General features: G+C 41.9%; 2 protein-coding genes across 5 annotated transcripts; both read right to left on the minus strand.

Moving 5' to 3' along the window:
- Nucleotides 1–1687: 1687 nt before the first annotated feature.
- Nucleotides 1688–6065, minus strand: LOC115423812 (methyl-CpG-binding domain protein 3-like). 2 transcript variants are annotated; one of them, XM_030140864.1, is made up of 7 exons: nt 5913–6065; nt 5178–5289; nt 4955–5092; nt 4252–4339; nt 4051–4177; nt 3679–3842; nt 1688–2025 (listed from the first exon to the last, which is right to left on the minus strand). In XM_030140864.1, exons 1-7 carry the CDS (start codon nt 5924–5926, stop codon nt 1928–1930), a joined length of 741 nt encoding a protein of 246 aa, XP_029996724.1. In that variant the 5' UTR covers nt 5927–6065; the 3' UTR covers nt 1688–1927. The 2 variants fall into 2 exon arrangements, with proteins under 2 accessions (XP_029996724.1, XP_029996725.1); XM_030140865.1 differs by having other exon boundaries at nt 3679–3799; nt 5913–6060.
- A 1856-nt stretch (nt 6066–7921) lies between these two features.
- Nucleotides 7922–26341, minus strand: LOC115423744 (zinc finger protein 646). 3 transcript variants are annotated; one of them, XM_030140763.1, is made up of 5 exons: nt 26147–26341; nt 15493–18241; nt 13690–14734; nt 13443–13538; nt 11694–11827 (listed from the first exon to the last, which is right to left on the minus strand). In XM_030140763.1, the coding sequence occupies exons 2-4, from the start codon at nt 18063–18065 to the stop codon at nt 13476–13478; spliced, it is 3681 nt and encodes a 1226-aa protein (XP_029996623.1). In that variant the 5' UTR covers nt 18066–18241; nt 26147–26341; the 3' UTR covers nt 11694–11827; nt 13443–13475. The 3 variants fall into 3 exon arrangements, with proteins under 3 accessions (XP_029996621.1, XP_029996623.1, XP_029996622.1); XM_030140762.1 differs by having other exon boundaries at nt 13625–14734; XM_030140761.1 differs by lacking the exon at nt 13443–13538 and having other exon boundaries at nt 7922–11825; nt 13625–14734.
- Between the last annotated feature and the right edge of the window lie 1133 nt (nt 26342–27474).

A 27474-nucleotide genomic window follows, 5' to 3' on the forward strand; every position in this document is an offset into this window, starting at 1 on the left:
TTGTGTCAAACAAAAAAGTTCCTCCTGACCAGAAAATAAAAATGTTATTGATCCTTAATTTTTATTTGTATTTATTTATTTATTTATTTAATTTATTTTTTAAAAGTTTTATGCAATTTTTGTTGCAGAAGTGCTCAGTGTTTCATTGAGAACAAACACAAATATGGAGCATTTTCTTAAAATAAAGTGCAAAGTTAATTTGTGAAGAAGTTGTTAGAGCCTTAAATATTGACAATAATCCATAACCATATTGATTTGGGCTTTAATGGATCAAATCCCAGATAGGGGATTAATAACCAAGGCTAACGTTAGCTTAGCTTTGGGTTCAGCTCTGAGCAGGACTTTGGCTTCATTCTCTAAGTGTCAGACTGACGCACATTCAGACGCCCTTTAAAACTTGTTTCTGAAATTTCACAACTATTTCCCCTGAGCACCAAAGTCTTGTTTCCCAAGCTGAGATCTGATTGGTGCGATGATCATCATCTGGGACAGTCTGGAGGGACGTCCACATCCATCCGCTCCTCAGGGGTCCAACACAACATAACAAAACACACAACACAGCCCCACCTGGTGGACTGGAGTCCCTACACGCTCATCCAGACCCATGTGGATCCACCTGGTGGACTGGAGTCCCTACACGCTCATCCAGACCCATGTGGATCCACCTGGTGGACTGGAGTCCCTACACGCTCATCCAGACCCATGTGGGTCTACCTGGTGAACTGGAGTCTCTACATGCTCATCCAGATCCATGTGGGTCTACCTGGTGGACTGGAGTCTCTACATGCTCATCCAGACCCATGTGGGTCTACCTGGTGAACTGGAGTCTCTACACGCTCATCCAGATCCATGTGGGTCTACCTGGTGGACTGGAGTCCCTACACGCTCATCCAGACCCATGTGGGTCCACCTGGTGGACTGGAACCTGGATCTGCTTCAATTCCATCACCGGAGGTTACAACTGTTCATTAAAAGGGTGCATTCTAGTGTCTGTGAGGACGTAAAGGTCTAAACCTCTGGTACTGTGACATCATCATGACATCAGACACGTACCATATTTACATTCTGTTCATTCTGTTTTTATCAGATTTATTTTATATTTAACTTTAATCATTTAATCACATTTGATACAAACACTTTTCCATTTTTATAGTTTATTTTGGATTTAAAAATGACATTTATACATGTTTTTTTGTGTTTTATTATTTTCCTATTCATTTTTTCTAATATTTAAAATTTTTAATGATTGAATTTATTTCTCTTTTATTCTCATATTTTGTCATTTCTTTCTCGTCTTAAAGAGATGTAATCATAATTCGTCTGTTGTGACGATGTATATATTTAATTTCAATCTCATCCAAATGGAACTTTTACAAACTGTCAGTTTATCTCGGCTGTCCTGTCATTTACTGTAGTTGGTTTTTTTATAGATTTACCATGTGTATTTTGTTATGAACGTGTCTTTCTTTCATCTTTACTGACCTTTAATGGTGTCAACGTGGTTCATTGAATGTTTTGGATTCCACAGGATGGGACTGGGTTCCCTCTAGGTTCAACAGACTTTTACTGCCCTCTAGTGGTTGGAAACAGGGACAACTTTATCTGGTCCTCTGTCTTAGTGTTTATCTGTGTGTATCTATGTGTTTTAACTGGTGTTGATGCAAAGACACAAAAACAGATTTTTACGAAAAACGCATTTATTTAAGCAATAGAAACAAAACCCATTGGAATGAATGAAAACTACGACAAAAACATTCAGAGTTTCATGTGTTTGAAAATCCGAACAAATGCACCGACGCCCAATCAGCTGATCGCCCAAACAAAAACACCAGCAGATGCTATGTTGGAGTCCCCTGGGAATCCAGAGCGCTCACTGTGGATGTGACCGGTGCCTCTACTCACGTCTGAATCGTCCTTTTCAACAGTTTTACAAACACCACCTGAACTCAGAGTCCTTGAACGCATCATGGATGAACTCAAACCAACTCGTCCCAGAGGCAGAGTTTAATGTTGCATCAGATCGACCTGACAAGAAAAAACACAAACATCCAAATGTGTTTATTCAATCTGACCGGAAAATATTCACATCAGAACAAACGTTAAATGACGAGTTTGACTCGTGATATTTTGTACCAATGTTTAACTGAGTTGGAATCTGAAACTCTGGTCCATTTGTCCAGAACCATCGGAGGCTTTGGGATGTTTCTGTGTTCTATGTGGGTTTTGGATTTGTTCTGTTCTATATAAAAACTACATTTCCTGTTGTTTAGACTTTGTTTTGCACTACTACTGCAAAAAATTCAATAAAAAAATAAATGTGGAAAAAAAAAGAATGAGTTTGACACAAAACACGATAATGGCTTTAATTTATTTCAACAAGACAATGACAGGAAGTGGAAAAGCACAGAAGATGACCAACGAGATGAAAAAGGACAAGAAAATGACTGACCAGCAAGACGAGAAAGGACAGGAAGATGACCAGTGAGAGGAAAAAGGACACAAAGATGACCAACAAGACGAAAAAGGACACGAAAACGACCAACGAGACGAAAAAGGACACGAAAAAGACCAACAAGACGGAAAAGGACACGAAAACAACCAACAAGACAAAAATGGACACGAAGACGACCAACGAGACGAAAAAGGACACGAAAATGACCAACGAGACGAAAAAGGACACGAAAAAGACCAACGAGATGGAAAAGGACACGAAAACGACCAACAACACAAAAAAGGACACGAAAACGACCAACAAGACGAAAAATAGGACCAATGGCCCTGTAGCTTGCCGGCCAAAATAAAAACTTTGGGAAATGTATCCAGATGCCATTTATTATCACCCAGTTCTGTGTATTTATTCTATTACAGAAATAGCCCATGTTTTGGTCATATTCCAATCAGATCTGTAAAAAATTCAAATTCCAACTTGATATCATTGATACTGATTTATTGGATCAATCCACTTCCTATCTCTTATAATGGGAACATTTTTCAAAGTTGCACCAAATCCAGAATCAGATCCGGATCACAATAATTTCAATACCTTGTGTTGACATCCTCATACAGAAGCTGTATACCAAGTTTGAAGTCAATCAGAACTGTAGTTTGGGAGAAAAAGATGACTGAAATGTTTTCCCCATAAATGCCCTTGTTAAATTTTCTGTAAGTTCCCGGATCCAGAAGAAGATCCTGATCAGCACGTGGGCATTATGTTTTGGTCATCTCCCCATCAGGGCTGGACTGTAGAAATTTACACTGGATATCATTTATATTTACTGAGTTATTGCATCAATCCACTTCCTATCTCTTATAATGGGGAAATTTTTCAGTCGCACCAAATCCAGAATCAGATCCAGATCCAAATAATTTCACTAACTTTTGTTGACATCATCATAAAGAAGCTGTATACCAAGTTTGAAGTCAATCAGAATTGCAGTTTCGGAGAAGAAGATGATTGAAAGTTTTGTAACGGATGACAGACGACGACGCCAGAGGCTGCATGACGACAATAGCTTACAGCCGGTAAGCTAACAGCTGGTAAGCTAAAAAGCACCGAAGACGACCAACAACACGAAAAAGGACACGGAAAACATGAAAACTTTAGAAAAGTAACGACATGAACAAATCCATCCCCATGCATCAGACCATCAAACCCGTCCATCCTCAGTGGTTCTGTACCTGCCGTTGGTGGTTTTGTTCTGATCCGTCTGCTGTGGTCTTCTCTGTATTCGCTGCCATGTGGACCATCAGAACCGCCTCCAGACGCCTCCTCACACCCTGGACCAGAACCTCCTGCCTCCTGGACCAGAACCAGGTCCAACCGGGTCAATACAATAAGCAATCTACATTGTGTGAAATTTGTTTCTTGTTACTTAAGTTTTTATACAGATTGCTTTTTTTTCTGTGTGAGTCTGTTTTTGTGTATTTTCGTGTGAGTCTGTTTGTGTATTTTTGTGCATTTTTTTGTGTATTTTTTGTGTATTTTTGTAAATTGTTTGTGTATTTTTGTGTATATCTATAAACTACTTCTACCACGCTGATCTGTTTGACCTGATGTCGTTGTCGGTGACTCCGAAACTTCCAGTCAAGGTAAGCTGACTCGAGGGGGCGGGACCTGAGTGCAGAGTGCCAGCAATGGCAGCCAGCAGCGATTGCTCTGAATACGAAGGGGCGACACCTGCACAGACAGAAACCGTCAGAGTGGGCGGGGTTTACCAGACGGAGGTTGGGTTAGTTCATGTTCAGACTCACTGTGAAAAACGGCAGGAAGATTCATCTGGACGGACTGGTCAACGGCATCCAACGCACTCAGACCAAACAACTTCCTGTTCCAGAAGAGCTGAAAGGACAACAGACAAACAAACAAACAGACAAAAACAAATAAACAAACAACAGACAGACAAAAACAAACAGACAAACAGACAGACAAAAAACAAATAAACAAACAAACAGACAAACAACAGAAAGGCAAACAGACAGACAAAAACAAACAACAGACAGACAAAAAAAAATAAACAGGCAAACAACAGAGACAAACACAAATAAACAAACAAACAAACAGACAAACAACAGACAGGCAAACAACAAACAGACAGGCAAAAACAAACAACAGACAAACAAACAACAGACAGACAAATAAACAATAGACAGACAAAAACAAACAACGGACAAACAAACAACAGACAGACAAAAACAAACAACAGACAAACAAACAACAGACAGACAAAAACAAACAACAGACAAACAGACAAACAACAGAGAGACAAAAAACAAATAAACAAACAAACAGACAGGCAAACAATAAACAGACAGACATAAACAAAAATAACAGACAGACAAAAACAAACAAACAACAGCATCAGGAAGTGCAGTGGTGAATAAGGGAGAGAGGTGGCTCAGTGGTGGATCTGTGGAGGATCTGTGGAGAATCAGTGATCTGAATGGGTCGACTCACCTGTTTGGGCTGATCCAGATCCCTCCTCTGGTCTGTCTTCACCTTGTTGCTGGGGTGGTTGGTTACCATGGAAACCGGTTGTTTAAAGATGGACGCCGTCTGACGCACCAGGATCATAGCGTTCAGGTCCAGTCTGGACTGTAACAAACAGAGAGAAAACATCAACTGTCATCCTCAGTTCTGTCTGGTTCTGGTCCCCAGTTCTGTCTGGTTCTGGGCTCACCTTGAGTCGACGCCTCCTGTTGGTATGTTTGTTCCTGGGCTCTGTCTTATTCTGCTCCAGACGTCCAATCCTGAGGTCCAGATCCGAGTCCAGACCCGGTTTAAGAGGAGACCTGAGAACCAACAGGGTCTGAATGTTCACTGAAAACACCTGAACACGTGACCAGCAGAGGGAGTCAGTGGGTTCGATCCACTCAGTCCAGATGCTGTTGGTCTGTTCATCACATACATGGACTTTACAGGTTCTACTGACCGGAACATTTACTAATGGACTGGATAAAGGAACATAAACCAGTACACGGGTGGAATAAACACTATTATATACATGAAAAATATCAGATAAACTTTGGTCATTGGGTTTATATTCATCTGATAAAAGGAGGGAAGATTTAAAACATTTAATGTGAAGATCATAACGAATAAATCGTAGAGCACTGACATGGACTTCCAATAGGAAAACACTGGACTGAAGCTAACGATGCTAACTGAGCTAACGATGCTAACTGAACTAATGGCGCTAACTGAGCTGCTGTTTCTCACATTAAAGCAACAGATTTTCAGTCATATTACTCATTAAATTTAACTTGTACTAACGCGATAAAGTCGCTTTAAACCTGAATTTAATTGTAAAAACACAAAGTAGTTTCTTAAATCACGCTAATGCTAGCAGGCTGTACACCCCGTGTGCGCATGCGTCTGTTTCCGCCGGTAACGGTGTTTTGTATAAATCCGGTACCGTTTCCGGTCCATGCTTCTCCGTCCTCTCTGATTAATGCGCAGATCAATTCGGTTCCGTCTGCAGGTCCAAAAAGGTCCGGACTCCGTGTTTGAGAAACGCTGGCAAAATGACACGCACGGCGGAAGCGGAAACTATCGCTGACCGCGGGGACGCGCGTCTGGAGGCGGACGAATCAAAACAGAAGCATAAAGACCTGATGGATCCGGATCAGATGAAGAATCAGACCCAAACCAGGATGACCGACAACCTGGACCTTGATGAAACCCTTAACATGGAGCGAGACCCGAAGAAAAAAATAAAATAAAATTCAGTGAAATAAAGAAATGGAAAAAATGCAACGTGATCGATGAAATGAACAAAAATGAATGATAAATCAACAAAATCATGAGTAACATGAACAAAATAAGCCACAAAATTGACCAAAACTAAGAGGATAATTAGTAAATCATCAACAAAATGAACGTAAACAGCCAAAAATAAATAAAAATAACAAAATAAATTTAAAAAAAAAATAAGCCACAGACTGAATAATATTCAAGAAAACATGAAACAAAATGAGCCAAAACAAATAAAATGAGTAAAAATGAACCAAATAAGGTTGAAGGTTGTTTTCCTGTTAGTACTTTTCAGTTTTCATGTAATAATTCACTTGAATCAATGGAAACACTGACGTAAGGATGAAGCTGATTGGTCGGTCAGTTCAGGGGCCCCTCACCTGGACACAAATGGGGCATGACTTCACTTCCTGTTTCTGTTCATTGGTCTGAATTCAGTCTTCGGCAGGAGGAGGTGGAGTCCTCCATGTGTCAGAGTAGTGACACTTCCATAGACTCCTGTTGTCATAGAAATATGCTCCTTCTTCCAGGTCATGGAGGGGTCAGTAGTCCCAAACATTCAGTGTAACGCCATCACAACACATTCATTTCTATTTCAGCTGATCTATCAACTCCAGCTCTAAGTCGATCAGATACGATCATCTTTCAAATGATCCAATGTATTTCCTGTATGAGCGGAAATTCATGTTGTAAATTCAGTTTTCTTTGGTTAGGCTTTGTACTAATGTATATCTTTAACACCTGTTACATTCCATTTTCAGCTGTAATCCTATAGTTTGCTAACTGACTGGTCCAGCTGTTGAGATTTAACCTCTAGAACCACAAAGTATGGAATTTGTACAATAAGGTACCGTTAGTCAGGACATTACTCTTTTTAGGGCTCTGGGAGGTCAAAAGGAGGAGGCGGAGCATCTACAGACCCGCCTCTATCATAAATCGTTATGGTGTCTCTTGACCCAAACGTTCATGATGCATTTAATAACTTCACTCTAAGGAAACTAATTAATGGATGTGAAGTAACCCCTTCATTAACAGTCATTTATTGAACTCATTCCAGTTTATTCAGTAAAACTTTAGTTCATAGATTCATATTAGACTTGATTTTAATGTTGAGATTCTCCACAGCAGAGTTTGGACGTTTATTTGACAAAATTAATGACAGAATCACCTGGACAGAGATGGAAGAGAGTGGGACTAAAACTGGGTAGACTGGACACATGACAGGTCAAGTGACGGGTCATATGACGGGATACATGACAGGTCACATGACTGACACGATGGGTCACATGACAGGTCACATGACAGGTCCTTCCATCATTAACCTCAGTTTGTATTTGATCCATCAATTAAACCAGTGAATGCTCTAAAGTGGAGGTTCTTTCTTTAAAGGAGGTGTCTCTGGTTCCTTTGGTAAATGTGAGAAAACAAACAGATCATGTGGAAGGAACAGGTTCAATAAATCATTAGGTTAAATTCTTCTAGTTGAACAGATTTATCATCAGAGTTTGAGGTCCAACCCGGGCTCAGCATGGGCCCAGAACAGACCAGGTCACGGTTCCACTGAGTGAACAGATGTTTAAATGGTTCTCTGCAGCTTTTTTTCATCTGTGTCTAAAAACCAGCCCAGAATCCAAACCCAGGTACAAACCATGTGAGCAGAGTCCAGCTGGAGTGTGTTTGGACTATTTATTTTCAGTACTCAGCAGTAAGGGTTATAGTATATGGACAAGTTTTTCTGTTAAGAAATGAATTATCAAAACATAGTTTATAAAAGTGTATAGTAAGCATTACATATATATGCATGGAAACAAAACGTTCAAACAAAACCAGGGTTATTATCGCTGCTCCAAACCCATCTGTTTCATCTTCTACAACTACATGAAATGCAGGCGGGAAAAGGGAACGAGTGTCCACTCTGAAAAAAAACACAACCCAGACGGTGTCGGAGAAACGTCAAACTAAAGGAGGTGAGTTCTTGTTCTAGTTGAGGTCACATGACTCCTACTGCACTGAACGGTCACTGCACGGCTTTTATCTTTTTACTCTTTTTTTTTTCAACTAGCACCAGTGCTCCTGAAAAAACGCCGACAAACGAACTGTGTTTGATTAAAAACACACACGCTCACACTCACAGCGGCATCATGGGGAAAAAAAAACCAACGCTTAAATTAAAGAACGGAACACCAATAAATACGAGGAACCACGAGGACCCACGCACACTCATCCCTTTTCCATGTGGCTTATGTGAAACAGGTACATATGATGGGGGGGGGGGTCAGAGGTCGGACTCAGCCCAGATAAATATGGAAGAGGGGGATGATGGGAAGGCTCACGACGTCACTTAAAAAAAAGGCAAGAAAACGAGTTCAGAGTCACTTCCTCACGGAGTCCATCGTCTCCAAAGAACAGGAGGATTATGGGTAACAGGGCACAGGGTGGGGGGGTGGGGTGTTTACATCGACACAGCTCTAAACATCCTAAACACTAGCGCCGTCCATTACAAGTGTTAATAATAATAATAATAATAATAATCAGAATAATATAAATAAATGCGTTACTACAGTGATGTGTGTGTGTGTCGTCTTTTTTCTTTCACCACTGAGACACAAACGATGTTCAACCTCTGGTTCCTTTGTCCTTTTTTAAAACACGGTCACATGGTCCAGGACAGGTGGACACAGGTGGGGGCAGAGCCAATCGGACACGCCCATTCACACATCGAACACACAGAGGGAGGAGTTAAAGACAACCTTTGTTTTTTCAGATTTGATTCCTGGTTTGTTGACAGTTCAAGACGCGTTAGAACAAAAAAAAAAAAAAATTGACTGAAGACAAACTCCCGACATGTTTACAGGTTTATGTCAGCAGTAGGACTTTGACTGGTCTGTTTCTCATCTATTTTTTAATGTTAAACATGTTATTGTTCTAGTCATGAATGTTAGAGTTGAAGAGTTTAAAACCATTTCTTTCCATTTTTCTGCATCTTTTACAGATAAATTCAAACCTCTAATAATGATCTGAAACTCAGTCTTTGTGTTCATTAAACTTTTGTGTTAGAAAGACGGAAAAAAAAAGCTGCGAAAGAGGTGAAATTCGCAATAAAACGACATTTGAAATAAATCTAATGTCGTGTCTTTGTTGTAACTGTTCTAATTGGTGAAATTACATTTGACTGAAAATAAAATAGATTTTAATGTTTAATGTTTTGTTATTGATTTGTCATTTTCACTGTTAAATGTAGAATCAGAACAAATGGATAAAAATGTCCAAATGTCAGTGTTTGTTTTTTTCTTGTGTATTTGGATGTTGAACACAAGTAGATTTAAAACCATTAAAACTCATCACTTTAATGAATTCACAAATTACTAATTTGTTAAACATTAGACGACGAATGTGTAAATGTTTGGTTCATTATTAAATGATGCATTTTGTAAAAGTCGCTCAAACCTCATGTGATAAAAGTTCTATTAGTTTAAATCAACTTTTAGAAAATGTGGAGTCAAACACGTTCATGTTGAACTTGGTTTCATTGGATCAAATGGATTTTCTTTCAGTTTATTTTACACTTGGTTTTCTTTTTAATCTTTTTGTGAATAATATATAAAATCTGACATAAAAGTGATTCAAAGAATCTGACATTCATCCAAATGTTTTCCAATGATAATGAAAATGTTTGTAGTTTTTAACCACGTTAAGGTTTCAGTTTTTCAAACCGTTAAGTGTTGGTTCTGAATGTGTCAAACACTAGAACCGGTCTTTTACTCCTCATGTGACTTCATGTATCGGATACTCAGTCACATGTTCAACCTCCGTCCACTTCATGTGTGAACAAGGCGTCACACCTCGAAGCTCCCACAATGCACTGCTGCCACTGCGGTCTCCCACTGACTGTTTCAGAAAAGGACAAAGGAACCAACGGAACCCGAGTGTGGGTCACACACTGAGAACAGTTGGACAGAATCGGTCAGAATGTGGTTAAAAACATTGTGACAAAGGCCACGAGAAAAGGTTTCAGCTCAACAGACTCCTTCAGCGTCCAATTAGGAGGAAGGGGTGGGGCTGCAGCTCTGGACCGGATGGGCAGGTCTTCCTCACCGCTGAACGGACCACACGACCCGGTCCGGTATCGGCTCAGTTCAACATTCAGTCTGCGGCTGTTTGGACCCACCCACCAGGACCCTGAGGGCAAACCGGTCCAGTCTGTCCAAAAATACTGCAACAGGTCCGAGGTTGGTCCACATCAGTCCACGTCTGTCCATCAGTCCGTCTACTGGACCATTGGACCATCAGAACCCCGTGGGACCCTCAAGTCTCATCCACCAAACCCATGAAGACCAGTACTGTTCTGTTCTCATTCACCGGGGTCATGGGGGGCTGCTGGTCCACACAGGGCCTTGGGGTTCTGGTGGACCTTCGGGACCCTTTGAGAACCATGTTCACATTCACCAGCCCCAGTGAGGACTGGCGTGTTGGTAGTTCGCACCACATGGGTACCACTGGGCCCCGGGGGTCTGGACCAGGAGACCATGTGTTCTCCAGGTTCGGGTCCTGATTCTGGTCCTGGTCCAACACACCACATCAAACATGAAAACAAGGAGTGTGAGGAGGAGGAAGAGGAGGCTACGTTTTGGCATCTCCACAAACCTTGGCATGTGACTGGACTGGACCCTCCCTTGACAATCCAACAGTTTACTATATAAAAGGGCCCCCGGGCATTCCCAGGAAGTTGGGTGCCCCCATGACGACGGCTGGGGGCCCCGAGGAGCTGCTCCAGTGCACCTTCATGTGGTGCCTAAGGTTGGACTTGGAGGAGAAGCGCTTGTCACACTGCTGGCAGGAGAAGGGCTTCTCCTTGGTGTGGATGCGCCGGTGGCAAATGAGCTGGGTCGACACCCTGAACGACTTGCCGCAGTCGGGGCACTGGTAGCGCTTGGGTTCCGTGTGGATCCTCCGGTGGTTCTTGAGTGACATTAGATTGGGGAACTCCTTCTGGCAGGAGCTGCAGAAGTAGGTCCCGGTCTTGTGGCTGTTCTTGTGGTTGAGCAGGGAGCTAGCATGACGGTAGGACCGCCCACACTGGTCGCACACGTGGGACTTGACCACCCCCCCCTGGCCTCGGGTCGCTTTGGCCACACTGCCAGGATCAAGTCCTTGCTCTTGCATGAGGGTGAGGTCCAGGCCAGACCCCCAGCCCAGCTCCTGGGAGCCCCCCGGCCGGGGCTGCTGGGGTCTGGGCTGGCGGGGCTGTGGTGCCTGGCCATGGGTGATCTCCATGTGGAGCCGGAAGCTGGCCTGTGTGGGGAAGGCTCGCTGGCAGGACCGGCAGGTCAGCTCCCGCTGCTTCTGGTGCACACGTTTGTGGTTGTAGAGCTGCGAGGAAACGCGGAAGGCCTTGCCACAGTCGTGGCAGCGGTGGCGTCGCGTCTCCGAATGGATCCGGCGGTGGTTCTTCAGGGCGAGCAGGTTGGAGTAGGTTTTGAGGCACACGGCGCAGTGGTAGATGCCGACGGTATGGGTGTTTTTGTGGTTGAGCAGGGAGCTGGCATGGCGGTAGGAGCGGCCACATTGATCACATCTGTAAAGAGACAAACACCAAAGACCAGAGGGGGGCAGGGCGGGGGCAGGGCAGGGGGCGGAGAGAAGACAGATTAGTATCTGAAGGTGGGGATCTGCTCTCATCTACCTCAGTTCAGCTCAGATACTGGTTACCACTTTCTGTAAAGTCTGTGTAAAGTAGACGACGTGTTTTGATTTTTACATGAAAAATAGTTTTTGACAATTTAAGTCTCTTTGGTGAAAATCTGATGTTACCCTGTATTTGGTTGATTGTTGGATCAAATATCGACATTTCATCAACTATCAGTATCTGAATTATGTATTTGATATCTGATCAAATAACTAAACTGGTTCTAATTTCATCCAATACTTCTCAGTATTGGATGAAATTAGAACAGGAGTATTTTGAACCCGTCGTTGTTCTTCATAATTCCTTCATAGTTTACGTCAGAATTATCTATGGAGTGACAAATTCATTATCATTCTGGAGCCACATGGGAAACAAAACTTTACAAAAGGTCAAGAGTTAAAAAATTTGAACAACAAAACTGGAGATACTGTAACAGACTAAAAGTATGTATCAGTTCTAAATATTGGTTATTGATCTCCTAAATTACCAATAATTAGTAAAAAAATATATGTCAATTGACATCTGTTAAATATATTGTGAGACTAGAACCAAAACATTCGTTTAGGAAACAATTAATAGGCATAAAATCTTGAACTTGGACATTTTTTGCGTCGATGGTTTGTCCTTGTCAATCAACCACATTTCAATCAGAAAATGTTGAATTTATCAAAGCAGTACACTTTAGTGACTAGTTTAACATCTTCCAGAACTCGTTAAAATGTTCTAAACTCATGTCTGAAATTCCTTTACACAGACTTTAGAGGTTCTGAAATATTTAACTATTGACTGTCTACAATTTTGCACATACAGGTATATGATCTGGAATCCGGCTTAAAGTTTCTTAGGGAGGCTACAAAGTGGTGCACCATTGAACTCTATGAGGGGGGAGGACTGGGGGAGAGGGGAAGGGAGGGGGGGTCATGGGAGAAACTGGACAAACTGGGATTGGTGTAGAGAACTGGGAGTATCTGCCGCTCCCTGCACTGCACAAACAGCCTCTGATCCAAAGACCTTGAGCCTTCTTTTGGGCCATTACTCAGATCTAGATGTTGAACCCATCAAACAAACCCAGAACTGTCCACCGAGTCACACTCCAGTTACTTGTGGCTGCTGTGTTGGACTTCAATATTTAACATAAGAATAAAAGCCTAGACGTGCAGTGCAGCTAGCTCCAAATACTTCCTAATCTCCTCTTCCCTGTGGTTTCATCAACCACAACATCAAAATGCAAAAAGACCCAACAAATCGTCTAGTCTAGTAACGTCCACAGTGAGAAAACTACCAGAAAGCAAACAAACACAAACAACCAAAAGACTACAGTCAAGTTATAACAAGAGCAGAAACACACATCATCACAACTTTCAGTTTTTCTACAAACAATCTTAATATTAAATCTGTGACAAAGCATGAAAAACATACATCTGAACATGACATGTTTGTTTGTAGGAAGCCTATGATCTAAAGTGTGTGATATATGCTAACTGAAAGCAAACGGGGTTGACTTATCTGGTCTCTCCACTAATTCAATTTGTCCAAACTTCAGAAAAATCCGAATTCCGGCACGCGTATGGTCCCAAGGAAGCCGGATTGGAGATCATATACCTGTAATAGACATGTAGAGACCTAAATTTATCTTCACTATTTTTTTTTCAACTTCGAAGAATCACAAACAACTGACGAGAACTCACGTGTACCGACACTCTTCGCCCTCTCCCGTGGGTGCAGTGGCCTTCCTCCTGACTTCCATGCCTACCTGGTTGTCCCCGCAGCGGTGCCGGGCCAGGCCAGATCTCCCCTGGAAACTCTTTCCACAGGTGGGGCAGCCGAAGGGGGTCGCGCCCTCCTCGTGGACCTTCTGGTGGTTGCGGAGGAATCTGGCCAGTCGGAAGGCTTTCCCGCATGTGTGGCAGATGTGCTTCTTCCGCTGTGTATGGATGCGCATGTGGTTGCGCAGTGCCATGTAGTTAGTGTAGGGCTTGTCACAGAAGTTGCACCGGAAGTTGCCTGTCTTGTGGGTGTGCTTGTGGTTTAATAAGGAACTGGCATGTTTATAGGCGCAGCTGCAAAGGTCACAGGCGTAGGGTCTTTCATCAGAGTCCATGTCCACTGAGCTTCTGTCTATGCTGACGTTGTTGGAACTGTTGGTAGAGGATGACGAAGGCAGGTGTTGGGCAGGACAGTCATGAGCTGAAAGTTCATCAGCCGTCGCAAAGCCTTCACAACAGCCATCGCATTCAAAATCCATCTGGGCTCCAGGGCCCTGGGGGCCTTTGCAGAGGCCGGCTGTAGTGTGGGTGGCCAGTTGCCTCTGGGTACGGAAGCCTTTGCCGCACTCTTGGCAGTTGTGCTTCTTCTGTGCAAAGTGTAGACGTAGGTGGTTCTTCATCGCCAGCCTGTTGGGGTATGTGGAGTTGCAGACATTGCAGTGGTACTCCCCGATCTTGTGGAGGTTCTTGTGATTGGCCAGACTGCCAGCATGGCGGTACGTTTTCCCACACTCCTCACAGGCAAACGGCCGTCGACTGCTTTCAGCTGGGTCAAACTTCTGTGGTCTGGAAGTCCCAGCAGAGGAGTAGGGCTTTTTGAAGCCCTGGTGGCTGTATTTAACACCCATTACCTGGCCCTTTGACGACTCCCCTCTCATCGCCTGCATCTGAGATGGACCCGGCTGCTGGAAGCGGGAACCGTTGGGGCCCGTTCGGACCAGACCTTTGGCCCGGTGTTCCTCATGGAGACGCAGATGATTGATGAGCTGCTTCTGGATCTTGAAGGCCTTCCCACATTCTTCACACTTGTGTCTGAGGCAGAAACAGACAAAGATAAAGACAGATGAACTCCATACACACATGATGCAGGTTTTCTTCTATCAATGATTATTCCATCAATCAGTTGTAACGTTAGACCGGCTTGATTTTAAGTACATGTATCAAAAAGACTGGCAACCGAGTGTAGATCCAATCAAATCACCCACCAAGGGTTTCTGCAGGTTTCAACACTTACATTTAATACAAAATTGTATTTAACACAAATTTCACATCCATCTGACTTTGTTCATTGTTCTGATGGTATAGAGTGATACTGTCTGTCCATCTGCTGGTGACATTTTAAAGTAGTTCGATGTTTGTCTGATTTATGTGCGATGTTAAGTCTTTCCAAACAAACAATTATTTTGTGTTATTTTCAACGGGCCTTAACTGAGGACTACATGTGCTGTTGAATTTACCAACAATTACCAACAGAACAACTTGTAAGTTCTTTACTTCGAGGTATCTTAAATTGGAGAAAACTCCAGGATGTGGGTTCACTCTGATAAATTCTGATCAGGTGCAGATACCTCTGTGCAGCACAAAACTGCAACACCTGTTTGTATTTGTTATATTTCTATAAAGGAAAAGGAAGCTATGATGGTTATTATTTTACTGCTGAGCTCCAGTCACACAAAAGTGACATTCCACAAACTCTCTGAACTAAAATGTCTAATCATTGCAAGACTTTAGAGAATGATGGAAGTGTTGACAAATACGCATTAATCAATCATATTGAATCAGTGACATACCTCTTCAGGTCAAAGTGGGTTCTTTGGTGATTCTTGAGAGCCAGCAGATTGTAGTAACGTTTTTGACACACCAAGCAGCGGAAAACTCCGGTTTTATGGGACTTCTTGTGGTTCAGGAGGGAGCAGGGGTGTCTGTATCCACGCCCGCATTGGTCACACTTGTGGGGTTTGTCACTTTGGTCAACCATTGGCCTTCGTCCATCTCCACCAACATCATGACTCCCTCCTGCTACCCCACCACCCACACCATCTCCTCCAGACATCCCTTTGGCTCCATTCAGGCCCTGTTTGTTCAAGGAGCTGTTCCGACTCTTACCAGGGCATAGATGAGTGATCAAATGGTGCCTGTCTGCGAAGAACATGCCACAGTCGACACAAATGTGGTTCCGCCCATCCATCTTATCACCATTTGTTGATGTGCCTCCAATACCCTGCTGCTGTCCATCTGATCTTTGGGGGCCATGGACTAACTGGTGATTTAAGAGGTCTTGCTTTCTGGAAAAACTCTGGCCACAAGTGGAGCAGATCATCCTCCAGTCCTGCTCCAGGTTGGAAGGTCCTGGACCTGTTGGGTTGTTGGCGTGGCTACGGAGGTGGCTTCTGAGGGCTCTGAGACTAGCGTAGTGGTTACCACATACCGAGCACTGATACACTTCTCCATCGTCGTCATCATCCTTGTCATTGGTTCCCATTCTTTTGCCTCCACTCTGGGAGTATGGTCGCTGGCTGCTGCCTTCCTTCAGGCTGCTGGAGCTTCCAGCAGGCAGCGAAGTCCCACTAGAGCCATGGTAGCTCATGTTCCCCATAAAACCATTGGACATGTTCCCCTGCTGTTGCTGCTGCTGCTGACTCCGGCGAGGACACATGTGTGACTTGATGCCAGACACATCTCCATACATCTCACCACAATCAGCACATACATGGCGGTCAGCCTGACGGTGACCAGAGCTACTCTGTGAAAGAGAGCTACCATCAAAACGGTCGTGGAACTCTAGTGAGTCCAACCCACTGCTGTGGCCGCCGTCTGGAACAAAATGGGCGGCGTCACCAAGATTCCCTGGCAACGAGATGGGAGTTGTGGCACCACTGCCCTCTTGAACATAGCTCTGCTGAGAGTCCAGAGTGAGCGGCTCTGAGGACAGCCAGTCATTGTTGTCATTGTTAATCGGCTGGTTGGAGGGGCGGCCCTTGTGGCTCCGTAGGTGGCTGTGCAGTGCTGCCAGGTGGGGGTACTGTTTACAGCAAATGGTGCACTGGTAGTGGCCTGTCTGATGGCAGCGCTTGTGGTTCACTAAACTTCCTGCATGACGGTAACTTTTCCCACACTCCCCACACTTAAAGCGTCGCTCTCCATCATCTGGAGAGTTGGCTTGGGGCACTCGTCCTCCAGAGGGCGATGACACCGAGCCCTGTGATCCAGAACTGAGAGTGTCCGAGTTCAGGATGGAGCTGTCCTGACTGTGGGACGCTGGGTGGGGGTCATGGGTCAGATAGTGAACTTTCAAGGTCTCCAAATCTGGGTGACCAGCTCCACAGTATGCACACGTATATATGGGATTGTTGACTGGAGGGCCCATGATGGGGTCGTAGGGGCCTCTTTTCTCACTGGGCAGAGGCGGAAGGGGCAGTGGATCACCCAGAGCTGGAGTGTATGCCGGAGATCGGACTGCACTCAGATTGTGAGGCATGATACCCGGGAAGCTACGTGGCAGGCCTAGGGAAGGTGAAGCCGCGTTGTGCAGCAGAATGTGCTCCTGGAAGTCAGCCTTGTTCGGCAGCGCAATCTGACACAGGTGGCAGAAACAGGAGGTGGTGTCGTCGCTCTGGGGCGGCTGGGTCCCACTGCTGCGCTCCGAGTCATGGAGGCTGCTGCTGCTACTGCTGCTGCTCACCATGGAGGCCCCGGGGGTTTTGAACTTCGAATGAGTTCGCTCGTGGCTGTTTAGGGCAGCCAGGTTGCTAAATTGTTTAAAACACACAGAGCACTTAAAAGTTCCTTCCTGGTGACACTTCTTGTGGTTCACCAGACTACCGTGGTGCCGGTAGGTTCGGTCACACTGGTCGCACTTGAACGGTCTGTCCCAGGCGTCGTCAGATTCAGGGGAGCCTTTCTTTCCGTGGTCGTCTGTGTTGTGGCTTTGTAGGACACTATGTCCCATACCACTGTTATTCAAATGGGAGCGCCCAAACCCGTCCGAGAGGTCCTGGGAGAGGCTATAATCCCTCTCGTCGTGGGGTCCTTCTTCAGGTACTTCTTCGCTCTCTTCTTCTGCGTGGGCACTACTCGGGGACAAAGTATGAATCCGAAGGTGGTTCTTCAGAGCTACAGCGTTTGGCAGGGTACGGGTACAAACTGGGCACTGGAATGAGCCCACTTCATGGGACTTTTTATGATTAGCTAGGCTAGCTGCGTGCTTGTAAATTCGTCCACACTGTTCACACTCAAATCGTCCAGACTCTTCTTGCTGATAATGTGCTTTCATATGCTCTAGTAGACTTGGAGTACTCGGGCAAACCATATCACACTCTTTACAGGGGAATCCCTTGGCACGACTCATATCATGCATTGCCATAGTACTCTAAAGCAAAGCGTTGAGAGGAATCACGGTTCACAACACAGCAATGAACAGTGATGTTAAGGAGGTGGGGCTTAGCTGAGGGAGTGAGCCGCCATTTTCTCTCCAGCCAATCAGGGCCCACCCTGGGTGATGGGGGGCCTGAGTGGGTCACGTCGGCCAATGAGGATTCACTACGGGGAAAAAAGGAGAAAGAGGAAAACGTTATCTCGAAGTACTCACTGATAAAAATTAGTACAAATGGCAGCGTATTATAATTACTACTTAATGACAAACGACACTGGATGTTGAAATATCCACAACTGTCATCGAAGTCACTGCTCATAAAGTGCTAAATGCTAATGCTAATCAGGATGCATAAAATGTGGAGACTGAATTTGTCTACATTGAGTTAATTTTGTTTTACAGGGATTAGCCCTTTTCCACCAAGATTCCCAGGAGAAGTGATTCCACGTGTTTGTTTCCTGGTAAATGAATTGCTGTTCATCTGTGGTTTGTGTTTCTGTTACATTTATTCAGTTCAGACTCGGTTGTTTTCAGTCATTTACGTCAAGTCCTGCTGAATTTGTTTTGATGTTATTCTGTAAATCTGTTGTTTTTCGGTCCAGGTTTATTATCCAGACTAGATTCCGATGGACACAGATTATTACAATGACCACTAGAGGGAGAACAGTATGAGTCAGATGTTGGTGGGCGTCGACCACTTCTTGTTCCTTCTCTTCTTTTGCTCCACTGTCTAAACGATCTAAACACAAGCCAAGTGAATCTGGTGTAAATGGAATAAACCAATTCACAGACGCACATGGTCCAGATCCAGCAGTTCCACATGGACCCAGATCCAGTGGTTCCACATGGACCCAGATCCAGTGGTTCCACATGGACCCATGTCCTGTCCAATAGTGCCTGTGTTTAAACTCAATAACTGATCTGTTTAATACATGTATGAATAGGTCTGAGGAAGTACTGTCACATGACACATGGTACAACTGACACAAAGAACATTTAAGGGTAAAAATACTGAAATTCCTGCTACGTGACATGGGGACTGAAAATGAACATCATTTTATTGACTTTCTTCAAATGTCCAAAACATGCTGTTCTCATCATAAATGGATCCGAAATAAAACACAGGGATTTAGCTCTGATGGAAAACTACAAAAACAAATATTATTATTTAAGTTAATAGTGCATTTACATATGAGTGTGAACAAATATTATTATTGAAGTTAATAGTGCATTTAGATATATGAGTCTGAACAAATATTATTACTAAAGTTAATAGTGCATTTACATATGACTGGACAGTCTGAGCCAGGATTCACACCGCCGACCCTTTGGTCATTGGTCAACCTGCTCTAACAACTGAGCCACAGCTGCACCATAAAATAGAGTTTTTACGCTAAAAATGAGCCTATTTGATAAATGACAGATGAACTTAAATTCATGACACTGATGTTCACTTCAGATGGATGTGGATCTGGTCCATTCACTTTGATCAGGTGTCATGTTCAGTCCAGTCCAGTCCAGACAAAGGCGTTGGTTTGATCAAGTCCAAACATGGGTCGAAGGTGACGCCGTTAATCTGTCAGCAGCAGATGAACAGATCTGGTCTAATCCGTTCACATCCACATGATCCTGTTAAACCAGGACTGGATCTAATCAGTCTGATGCTTAATGATCCACTGATCCCATTAAAGACCCACCTGATGAACCAGATCCACGAGGACTACAACAGGGTTCAGACCCAGACCCACGTATAATAATATTTGTTCTAGACTCATATATGTAAATGTACTATTAACTTTAATAATAATTGTTCAGACTCATATGTAAATGCATTATTAACTTTACTAATAATATTTGTTCAGACTCATATGTAAATGCACTATTAACTTTACTAATAATAATTGTTCAGACTCATATGTAAATGCACTATTAACTTTCATAATAATATTTGTTCAGACTCACATATGTAAATGTACTACTAAATTTAATATTTGTTCAGAATTATGTGTAAATGCACTATTAACTTTAATATTTGTTCAGATGCATATATGTAAATACACTATTAACTTTAAAAATATTTGTTCAGACTCATGTAAATGCACTATTAACTTTAATAATATTTGTTTACACTCATATATGTAAATATACTACTAAATTAAATATTTGTCCAGACTCATATGTAAATGCACAATTAACTTTAATATTTGTTCAGACTCATATATGTAAATGCACCATTAACTTTAATGATATTCGTTCAAACTCATTTAAATGCACTGTTAACTTTAATATTTGTTCAGACTCATACATGTAAATGTGCTATTAACTTTAATATTTGATCAAACTCATATGTAAATGCACTATTAACATTAATATTTGTTCAAACTCATATGTAAATGCACTATTAATTCTAATATTTGTTCAGACTCATGCATGCAAATGTACTATTAACTTTAATAATAATATTTGTTCAGACTCATATATGTAAATGCATTATTACTTTAATATTTGTTCAGACTCATATGTAAATGCACTTAACTTTAATATAATATTTGTTCAGACTCATATATGTAAATGCACTATTAACTTTAATAATATTTCTTCAGACTCATATACGTAAATGCAGTATTAACTAATAATATTTGTTCAGACTCATATATGTACAGGGTGGGGAAGCTAAATTTACAATGAACATTTAGTTTTTTTTTTCTCAGCAGGCACTACGTCAATTGTTTTGAAACCAAACATATATTGATGTCATAATCATACCTAACACTATTATCCATACCTTTTCAGAAACTTTTGCCCATATGAGTAATCAGGAAAGCAAACGTCAAAGAGTGTGTGATTTGCTGAATGCACTCGTCACACCAAAGGAGATTTCAAAAATAGTTGGAGTGTCCATAAAGACTGTTTATAATGGAAAGAAGAGAATGACTATGAGCAAAACTATTACCAGAACGTCTGGAAGATACGATTAAAGAAGAATGGGAGAAGTTGTCACCCGAATATTTGAGGAACACTTGTGCAAGTTTCAGGAAGCGTATGAAGGCAGTTATTGAGAAAGAAGGAGGACACATAGAATAAAAACATTTTCTATGATGTAAATTTTCTTGTGGCAAATAAATTCTCATGACTTTCAATAAACTAACTGGTCATACACTGTCTTTCAATCCCTGCCTCAAAACACTGTAAATTTTGCTTCCCCACCCTGTAAATGTACTACTAACTTTAATAATAATAATAATATTTGTTGTACTAGTTTTCCATCAGAGCTAAATCCCCATGTTTTATTTCGGATTGTGGTTCCACTGGATCTGGACCAGATCTGATGGATGTGAACATAAAGGTCAGATTTAATCAGATGTTCAATAATGGATTAAAGGTTTTCAATTCTAGTCGACTGATCAATAAATGCACAGATCTGTGTGATCAGCTGTGGTTTTTCTTCATGTTAAGGTTTTGTAGTTCTGCTTTTTTTTTTATTATCATTTCCATTTCCTTCATCAGACTGAATCTGTTCAATAATCCAGTCACATTCATTTATATTGATGTATTATGTCTTTACTCTTTAACTAGCCAGTATTGATGATGGTCAGTCCATTAATCAATTGCTCTACAAGAAACAAAACAACACAAGTTTCTGTGTTTAATCTAATTAATAATTTAGAATCTTACACCATGAATGATGTTAAAGGTCAGTGGTTAAACTGATCAGGAAACAAAACCAATAAGTGTCGATTGATGTCTCCTTCAGCCTCAAAATATTCACAAATCAGAGGAAACTTTATGACTAAATCAACTAAATAAATGTTAGTGTTTGATCTGAATAAACTAAAGGTTTAATAAAGATGAATAATTTCCAACATGATCAAATAAAAACAACCTAAACTAAATGAGACAAATAAAAGCACTAATATATTGATTAATCCATCTATGATACATCTATGGTTTTTATTATTCAATCTGTTCCTGATGGGGACGATTGACCTGTGATCAGCTCTGATCACAGATCAATTATTTCTGCTGTATTTTCACTGTTGGATAGAAAAGCTTTAACATTATTTTCATTTTTATCCAAAGGTTAAAACAGAAATCAAACAGTAAAAACAGGAACATTTAATAAACTACATTTGAACATTTGGTGCTGTTAACGTCAAAGCTTTAGTTCAGCTTTGATCAGAAATAATACGAATTACAACTGGATTAAATGTTCATTAGAATGAGTTAATTCAACTAAATCTGCAGAATTTTCAATATTAACATCAGTACTTTTGTCTATTTTCAGGTTTGGGTTAAACATGTCATTATTTTACAAACAGATTTATTTAAAGTGCAGTTTTATTAGTTTGAAGTTTATTAAATGTTTGGAATATTTATGAAGAAAGATCCATTCTGTATTAATATCAACAACTAACTTCAAAAGTGTAGGTTCTGGTTCAAACCAGACATTTGATGACAACAGTTTGGGATTTTTCACTATTTTCTAACAGTTTTATACCAGATGATTAATGGAAAAAAAAAAAAAAAAAAAACACACACATATGAATCAACAATGGAAATAATCATTAATTAATCATTTTTACAAACCATGTGAAAACTTAAAGATAACATTAGTTCAGTATTTTATTGATAAAGTCATTATTGTGATTCTTTGTCTTATTGGTTCCTGATCAGTTTAATATTTATTTATTTACTTAAAAGCTGAAGGAAACTGTCCAGCGTGAATAGAGTTTACGTATGTTCAGTAAATGCCACATGAATCTAAGGCTCAGAAACACATTCAAAAAGAACAGATTTGACTTTGTCTCAGTTTCATCTTTTGTGTCATTTTCTTTTCATTCTTTAACTTTGGACCAAAAACATCCTTTAAAGTTAAAGAAATAAATATGTGACATTTATTCTGGTATTTATTCATGTCAACCAATATGAAATCAGTCTGAAACTGAGAAGTTCAAACATAAAAGCACAAACATAATTACTGATGTGAACAAACAGTCGGTGAGTTTTACCTTCAACACAAACATATTCATCTGCATCTAAACACACAATCAACTCATCAATAATCAATGATATGGTTCAATTCAAGCCTGTTGACCTTCAGACATGTTTCAGTTCCAGACACTAAAACCACCATAGTTTAAAACTAATCATCTGGTTTGAACTATTGGAACTATTTATGCCGTTTTGTCTCTTATGACGTTTACAAAAGACGCAGTTATTTCCATTTACAGAATCTATTAAAATAGAATTATGGTGCATTTTCTCTGATAAACGTCTCCATTAAACTCACACTCAACCCTTTTCCATTCACAAAACGTCAAACTCCCTTCAAATACTCACAAAAATATGAGTCCAATAAACACAAAATAATAATAATAATAATAATGTAGAAAAGCAGCGTTTTAGTCCAATAACGACAGGAACAGGAGTTAAAATCCACCATAAACCTGAGATCATGTTTCAGTTTAACATAAACACATAAATATGTTCATTTACAGTCACATGTTTGGCTTTAAATCCACTTTGATTATATATTATCTACACCTGATCGAGTAAATGTCACCAGGAACATTTTCATATCAGTCAATCTCAATAACTAACATAATTAATGTGATAAATGTCAAATAACTTTATCTTGTAAAGGCTGAGTTTTGGTCTAGAGTGAAACATCAATAATCAATAAATTGCCAAAAAACATGTGATTATTGATACTTTTACAATATTCATAACAGACAAAAGATGGAATCATAAAAAAAAGAAGTGAAACACCACAAACTCAGCTGTGGTGATTTTAGTCTTATTTAGAACTGATTGACTTTAATTTTACATCACGAACAAATTTAAGATTAAATTCAAATCAATCAAATGATCGGAGTCTGTTTCACTGTTGTGGACAAAAAGAGGATGGATGAGGAGAAAAGGAAAGAGGAGTAGAAAAGGATGGAGGAGGAGAGAAGGATGGATGAGGAGAAAGGGATGGATGAGGAGAAAAGGATGGATGAGGAGAAAAGGATGGAGGACAGAAGGATGGAGGAGGAGAAAAGAAATGAAAGACGCCAGAAAACCACCAGGACAAACACAAGCAGCACAGACCACCATCATCATCATATTATTGTTGTTGTCATTATTATTATTAATAAAATGATTAATATTATTATTACTATTATAATTATTATTGTTATTACCTCCACCCAGAGGTATTGTGATCGCTTTGCTTTGTGTGCATGCGTGTTTGTTTGTTAGCAAGATAACTCAAAAATTTATGGACGGATTTTCCTGAAATTTTCAGGAAGTTTTGATTTGATACTGGTACAAGGAAGAAATGATAAAATTTTGGTGGTGATGAGGGGGGGGGGGGTGCACTGATCTGCCTTGGCGGAGGTCTGCAATCTCCAAGTGCTTTTCTTGTTATTATTGTTGTTGTTATTATTCAAATTATTATTACTACTACTATTAGAATTGTTATTGCTATAATAATAATTGTTGTTATTAGAATTATTATAATTGTTATTATTATTAAAATTATTATGATTATCATTATTATTATTAAAATTATAATTATTATAACTATTATATTATTATTATTATTATTATTATTATTATTACTACTACTACTACTACTATTGTTATTATTGTTGTTGTTATTAGACCTGATGCCTGTGAATTTCAATCTGAACTCAAACTCACTGTCATTACTTCTGTATCTTTATCCAGTCTTAAAGTTCTGAACTATGTGTCTCATAGAAAAGGTTGAATCTGATTAAATGTTTAACAGATGAATCCTGTAGGAATGAGTCCAGATGGTTCTGATCCAAAAGAGTACCAACGAAACCGGTCCAGAATATTAGGAATCATCTGATAATCATGACTGAAGTGTTTCTACAGATAAACCACAGGAACCAGAACCATTATTGACCTGTGGGTTCAAGTCCCGGACCAGCACCATCCAGGTGATGTGGATCTGCATCCAGGAGGACTCTGTGGACCACCACAGAAAAAGGACACAAGCCCATCATCCACCTGTCACTTATTGATAGTGACAGGACGAACAGTGACGTCACTGATCAATCACAGCAGACGGTCCTGGTTCTGGTCCCACTGATGCGGACCCTCAGCCAATCAAAGCTCCAGTTCACCGCCTCATGTAAACAAACGGTGTCAGGACCCAGTCCGGTCCGGTCCGGTTCTCCAGGGCTCAGACCCGGATGCCCCCTACCCGGCGTCCCGGGTCCGAGCCCTGGAGAACCAGCCCGGCTTGGCCCGGCTCCCTGACCTTGGCCCGTCTCCTCTCCCGTCGCGCGGGTTCAGCCTCCGCGGGAAATCGGGACAAAGCGGCGGCTCGGCGCCGACACACGGCCGATCCATCTGGCGGACGGGCACCGGAGCCCGGGCGGCCGACGGGCAGGCGCTCCGTGTGGGTGGGCTGGGAGCGCTAAACCCCCCCGTGCGAGCGGTGCGTTTCCGACATGATGTGTGTGAGAGCAGGACACCACCTTCAGCCATCAGCCCCTTCTTCACTGAGCCCCCATTTCACAGGAAAATGGCTTTCAGCAGCAGCGAGCCATTTTCCCCCGATGCTAACCAATTAGCATTGCATTATCAGCCCCGAAAACACATCCTGCTGACGCGGCCGCTCCGACCGCAGCCCGGGGGACGTTTATCCCCGAACCAGTGCCCCCCACCACAGAACCACGGACCCAGAAAAGGCATTTAATCGAGTCCCGGTCCGCGGGTGAACGAGCAGCAGCTGCACAGACACGGCCGAGCTAGCGTTAGCATTAGCGCATGGCTAGTTAGCAGCCCCCCCGCGATGACGGAAAAGCAGAGCCGGGGGGGCTCGGAACACTCAAAACCGCAAAAACACGAACTAAACACGGACACGGTGCAACAGAGGAGGAGACACGCACACGGGTCCCCACGATAAAACCACCTCTGCGTGGAAAACGTCTCACTGAGGCGCAGCTAGCTTAGCATCTGGAGGCTAGCCCGGAGCTACACAAAGATCTCGACAAACACACCGCGGCCCCCGCTCGTCAAAGCCCGATTTCGGAGCCTGAAAGCGGCGCACTTACCCCTCAGTTGGCCTCTGTGCCCGCGACGTCAACGATGCGCAACGTACTGATGCGAAAGGTGCAGGTTTCACGGATTAGGCATGGTCATTTTGTTTTTTCTCCTCCTATTCAACCACCGACTTTTGGTTCTTGGCTCTTCCCCCCCCGCCGCCGATTCAACAACATACTTCCTGCCGCTGCCGCTGCCGCTGCTAACCGAGCGGAGCGGCGGTGCGCAGCGCACACCTTTACGCGTCATCACGCGCAGAATAAAAAAAAACACACTTTATGTTTATTTACATGTTACCGTTACCTTAAGTCATTAGATTCACCATATCCATTAGATCCACCAGACCCGTTAGACCCATTAGATCCATCAGACCCATTAGATCTATTAGACCCATTAGATCTGTTAGATCCATTAAACCCATTAGATCCATCAGACCCATTAGATCCATTAGACCCATTAGATCCATCAGACCCATTAGATCCATCAGACCCTTCAGACCCCTTAGATCCATTAGACCAGGGCTCGGTAACCTTAAACACTCTGATCCATTTTGACCCATTTCCCACAGAAAAGAAAACCCCAGGATCCACAGAACCCTTTAGAATCTAAAATGAGCATCAGACTGAATAGAACGGGGTTTTGACCTTAATTCTATGTAGAAAACACAATGTTCTCACAGCTGAAAACCCTGGGTCTGAGTGATGCAAACCTCTGAAATATTGACTGTGAATTCAAACTGGGGGTGGTTTGTGTAATAAATGTATAAATGAATCCCAGGTTTATGTAAAACAGTTCATACAGAGGAGAAGAATGAAATGAACCGGAAGTGAAAGAAATATAAATGAGAAGTTATGTCAACTGTTAAGATCGTGATCCTGGTTCAGATCATGTGAGTGGGTGTCATGTCTTTAATAGTGAAAAAGAAACAAATGAATGACAGAATCCACCAAGTGGGAAAACTGGAAGAAAGATGTGTCACATTAAGGTTTAATTAGGATTTAATTAAGAGGAAACATGTTAAGGAGAAGTGGAAAGGGTTACAGTTTATTATACACATATTTAAATTGATCTATTTATTAATTGTATTTTGTATTTTTGTCTGTAATTAGTCTTCCTCTCCATCAGGTGGTGCCCCCTCCTCCTCCTGTGTGTCCTAAACCCAGAGCCGGTCAGACTCTAACTTTAGTTTATTAACATTAGGGTCATTTTCACAGGTTTGAACTGAATATTAGTGACAAATGTTGTTATTGTTCAGTTCCATTTCTTTCACCTGTTCCTCCTCTATCATCTCCACTGGCAGTCAAGATGGACAGAAGTGGACAGTCCGGTGGACAATCCG

The sequence above is a fragment of the Sphaeramia orbicularis genome, chromosome 8, assembly GCF_902148855.1.
Source record: "Sphaeramia orbicularis chromosome 8, fSphaOr1.1, whole genome shotgun sequence".
NCBI classification, from domain to species: Eukaryota; Metazoa; Chordata; class Actinopteri; order Kurtiformes; family Apogonidae; genus Sphaeramia; species Sphaeramia orbicularis.

Bases quoted from the DNA above. Each gene is read 5' to 3' on its own strand.
- LOC115423812 (XM_030140864.1), bottom strand. The intron at 5,093-5,177 runs GTGAGCCCAGAA...TGTTTGTTACAG, and splicing joins ACAGGAGGCGTCGACTCAAG to TCCAGACTGGACCTGAACGC. The intron at 4,178-4,251 runs GTGAGTCTGAAC...CTGTCTGTGCAG, and splicing joins TCTTCCTGCCGTTTTTCACA to GTGTCGCCCCTTCGTATTCA.
- LOC115423744 (XM_030140761.1), bottom strand. From the start codon at position 18,065: ATGGCAATGCATGATATGAGTCGTGCCAAGGGATTCCCCTGTAAAGAG. The intron at 14,735-15,492 runs GTATGTCACTGA...TTTCTGCCTCAG, and splicing joins ACCCACTTTGACCTGAAGAG to ACACAAGTGTGAAGAATGTG. The intron at 11,826-13,624 runs GTGAGTTCTCGT...GTCTCTTTACAG, and splicing joins GGCGAAGAGTGTCGGTACAC to ATGTGATCAATGTGGCCGCT.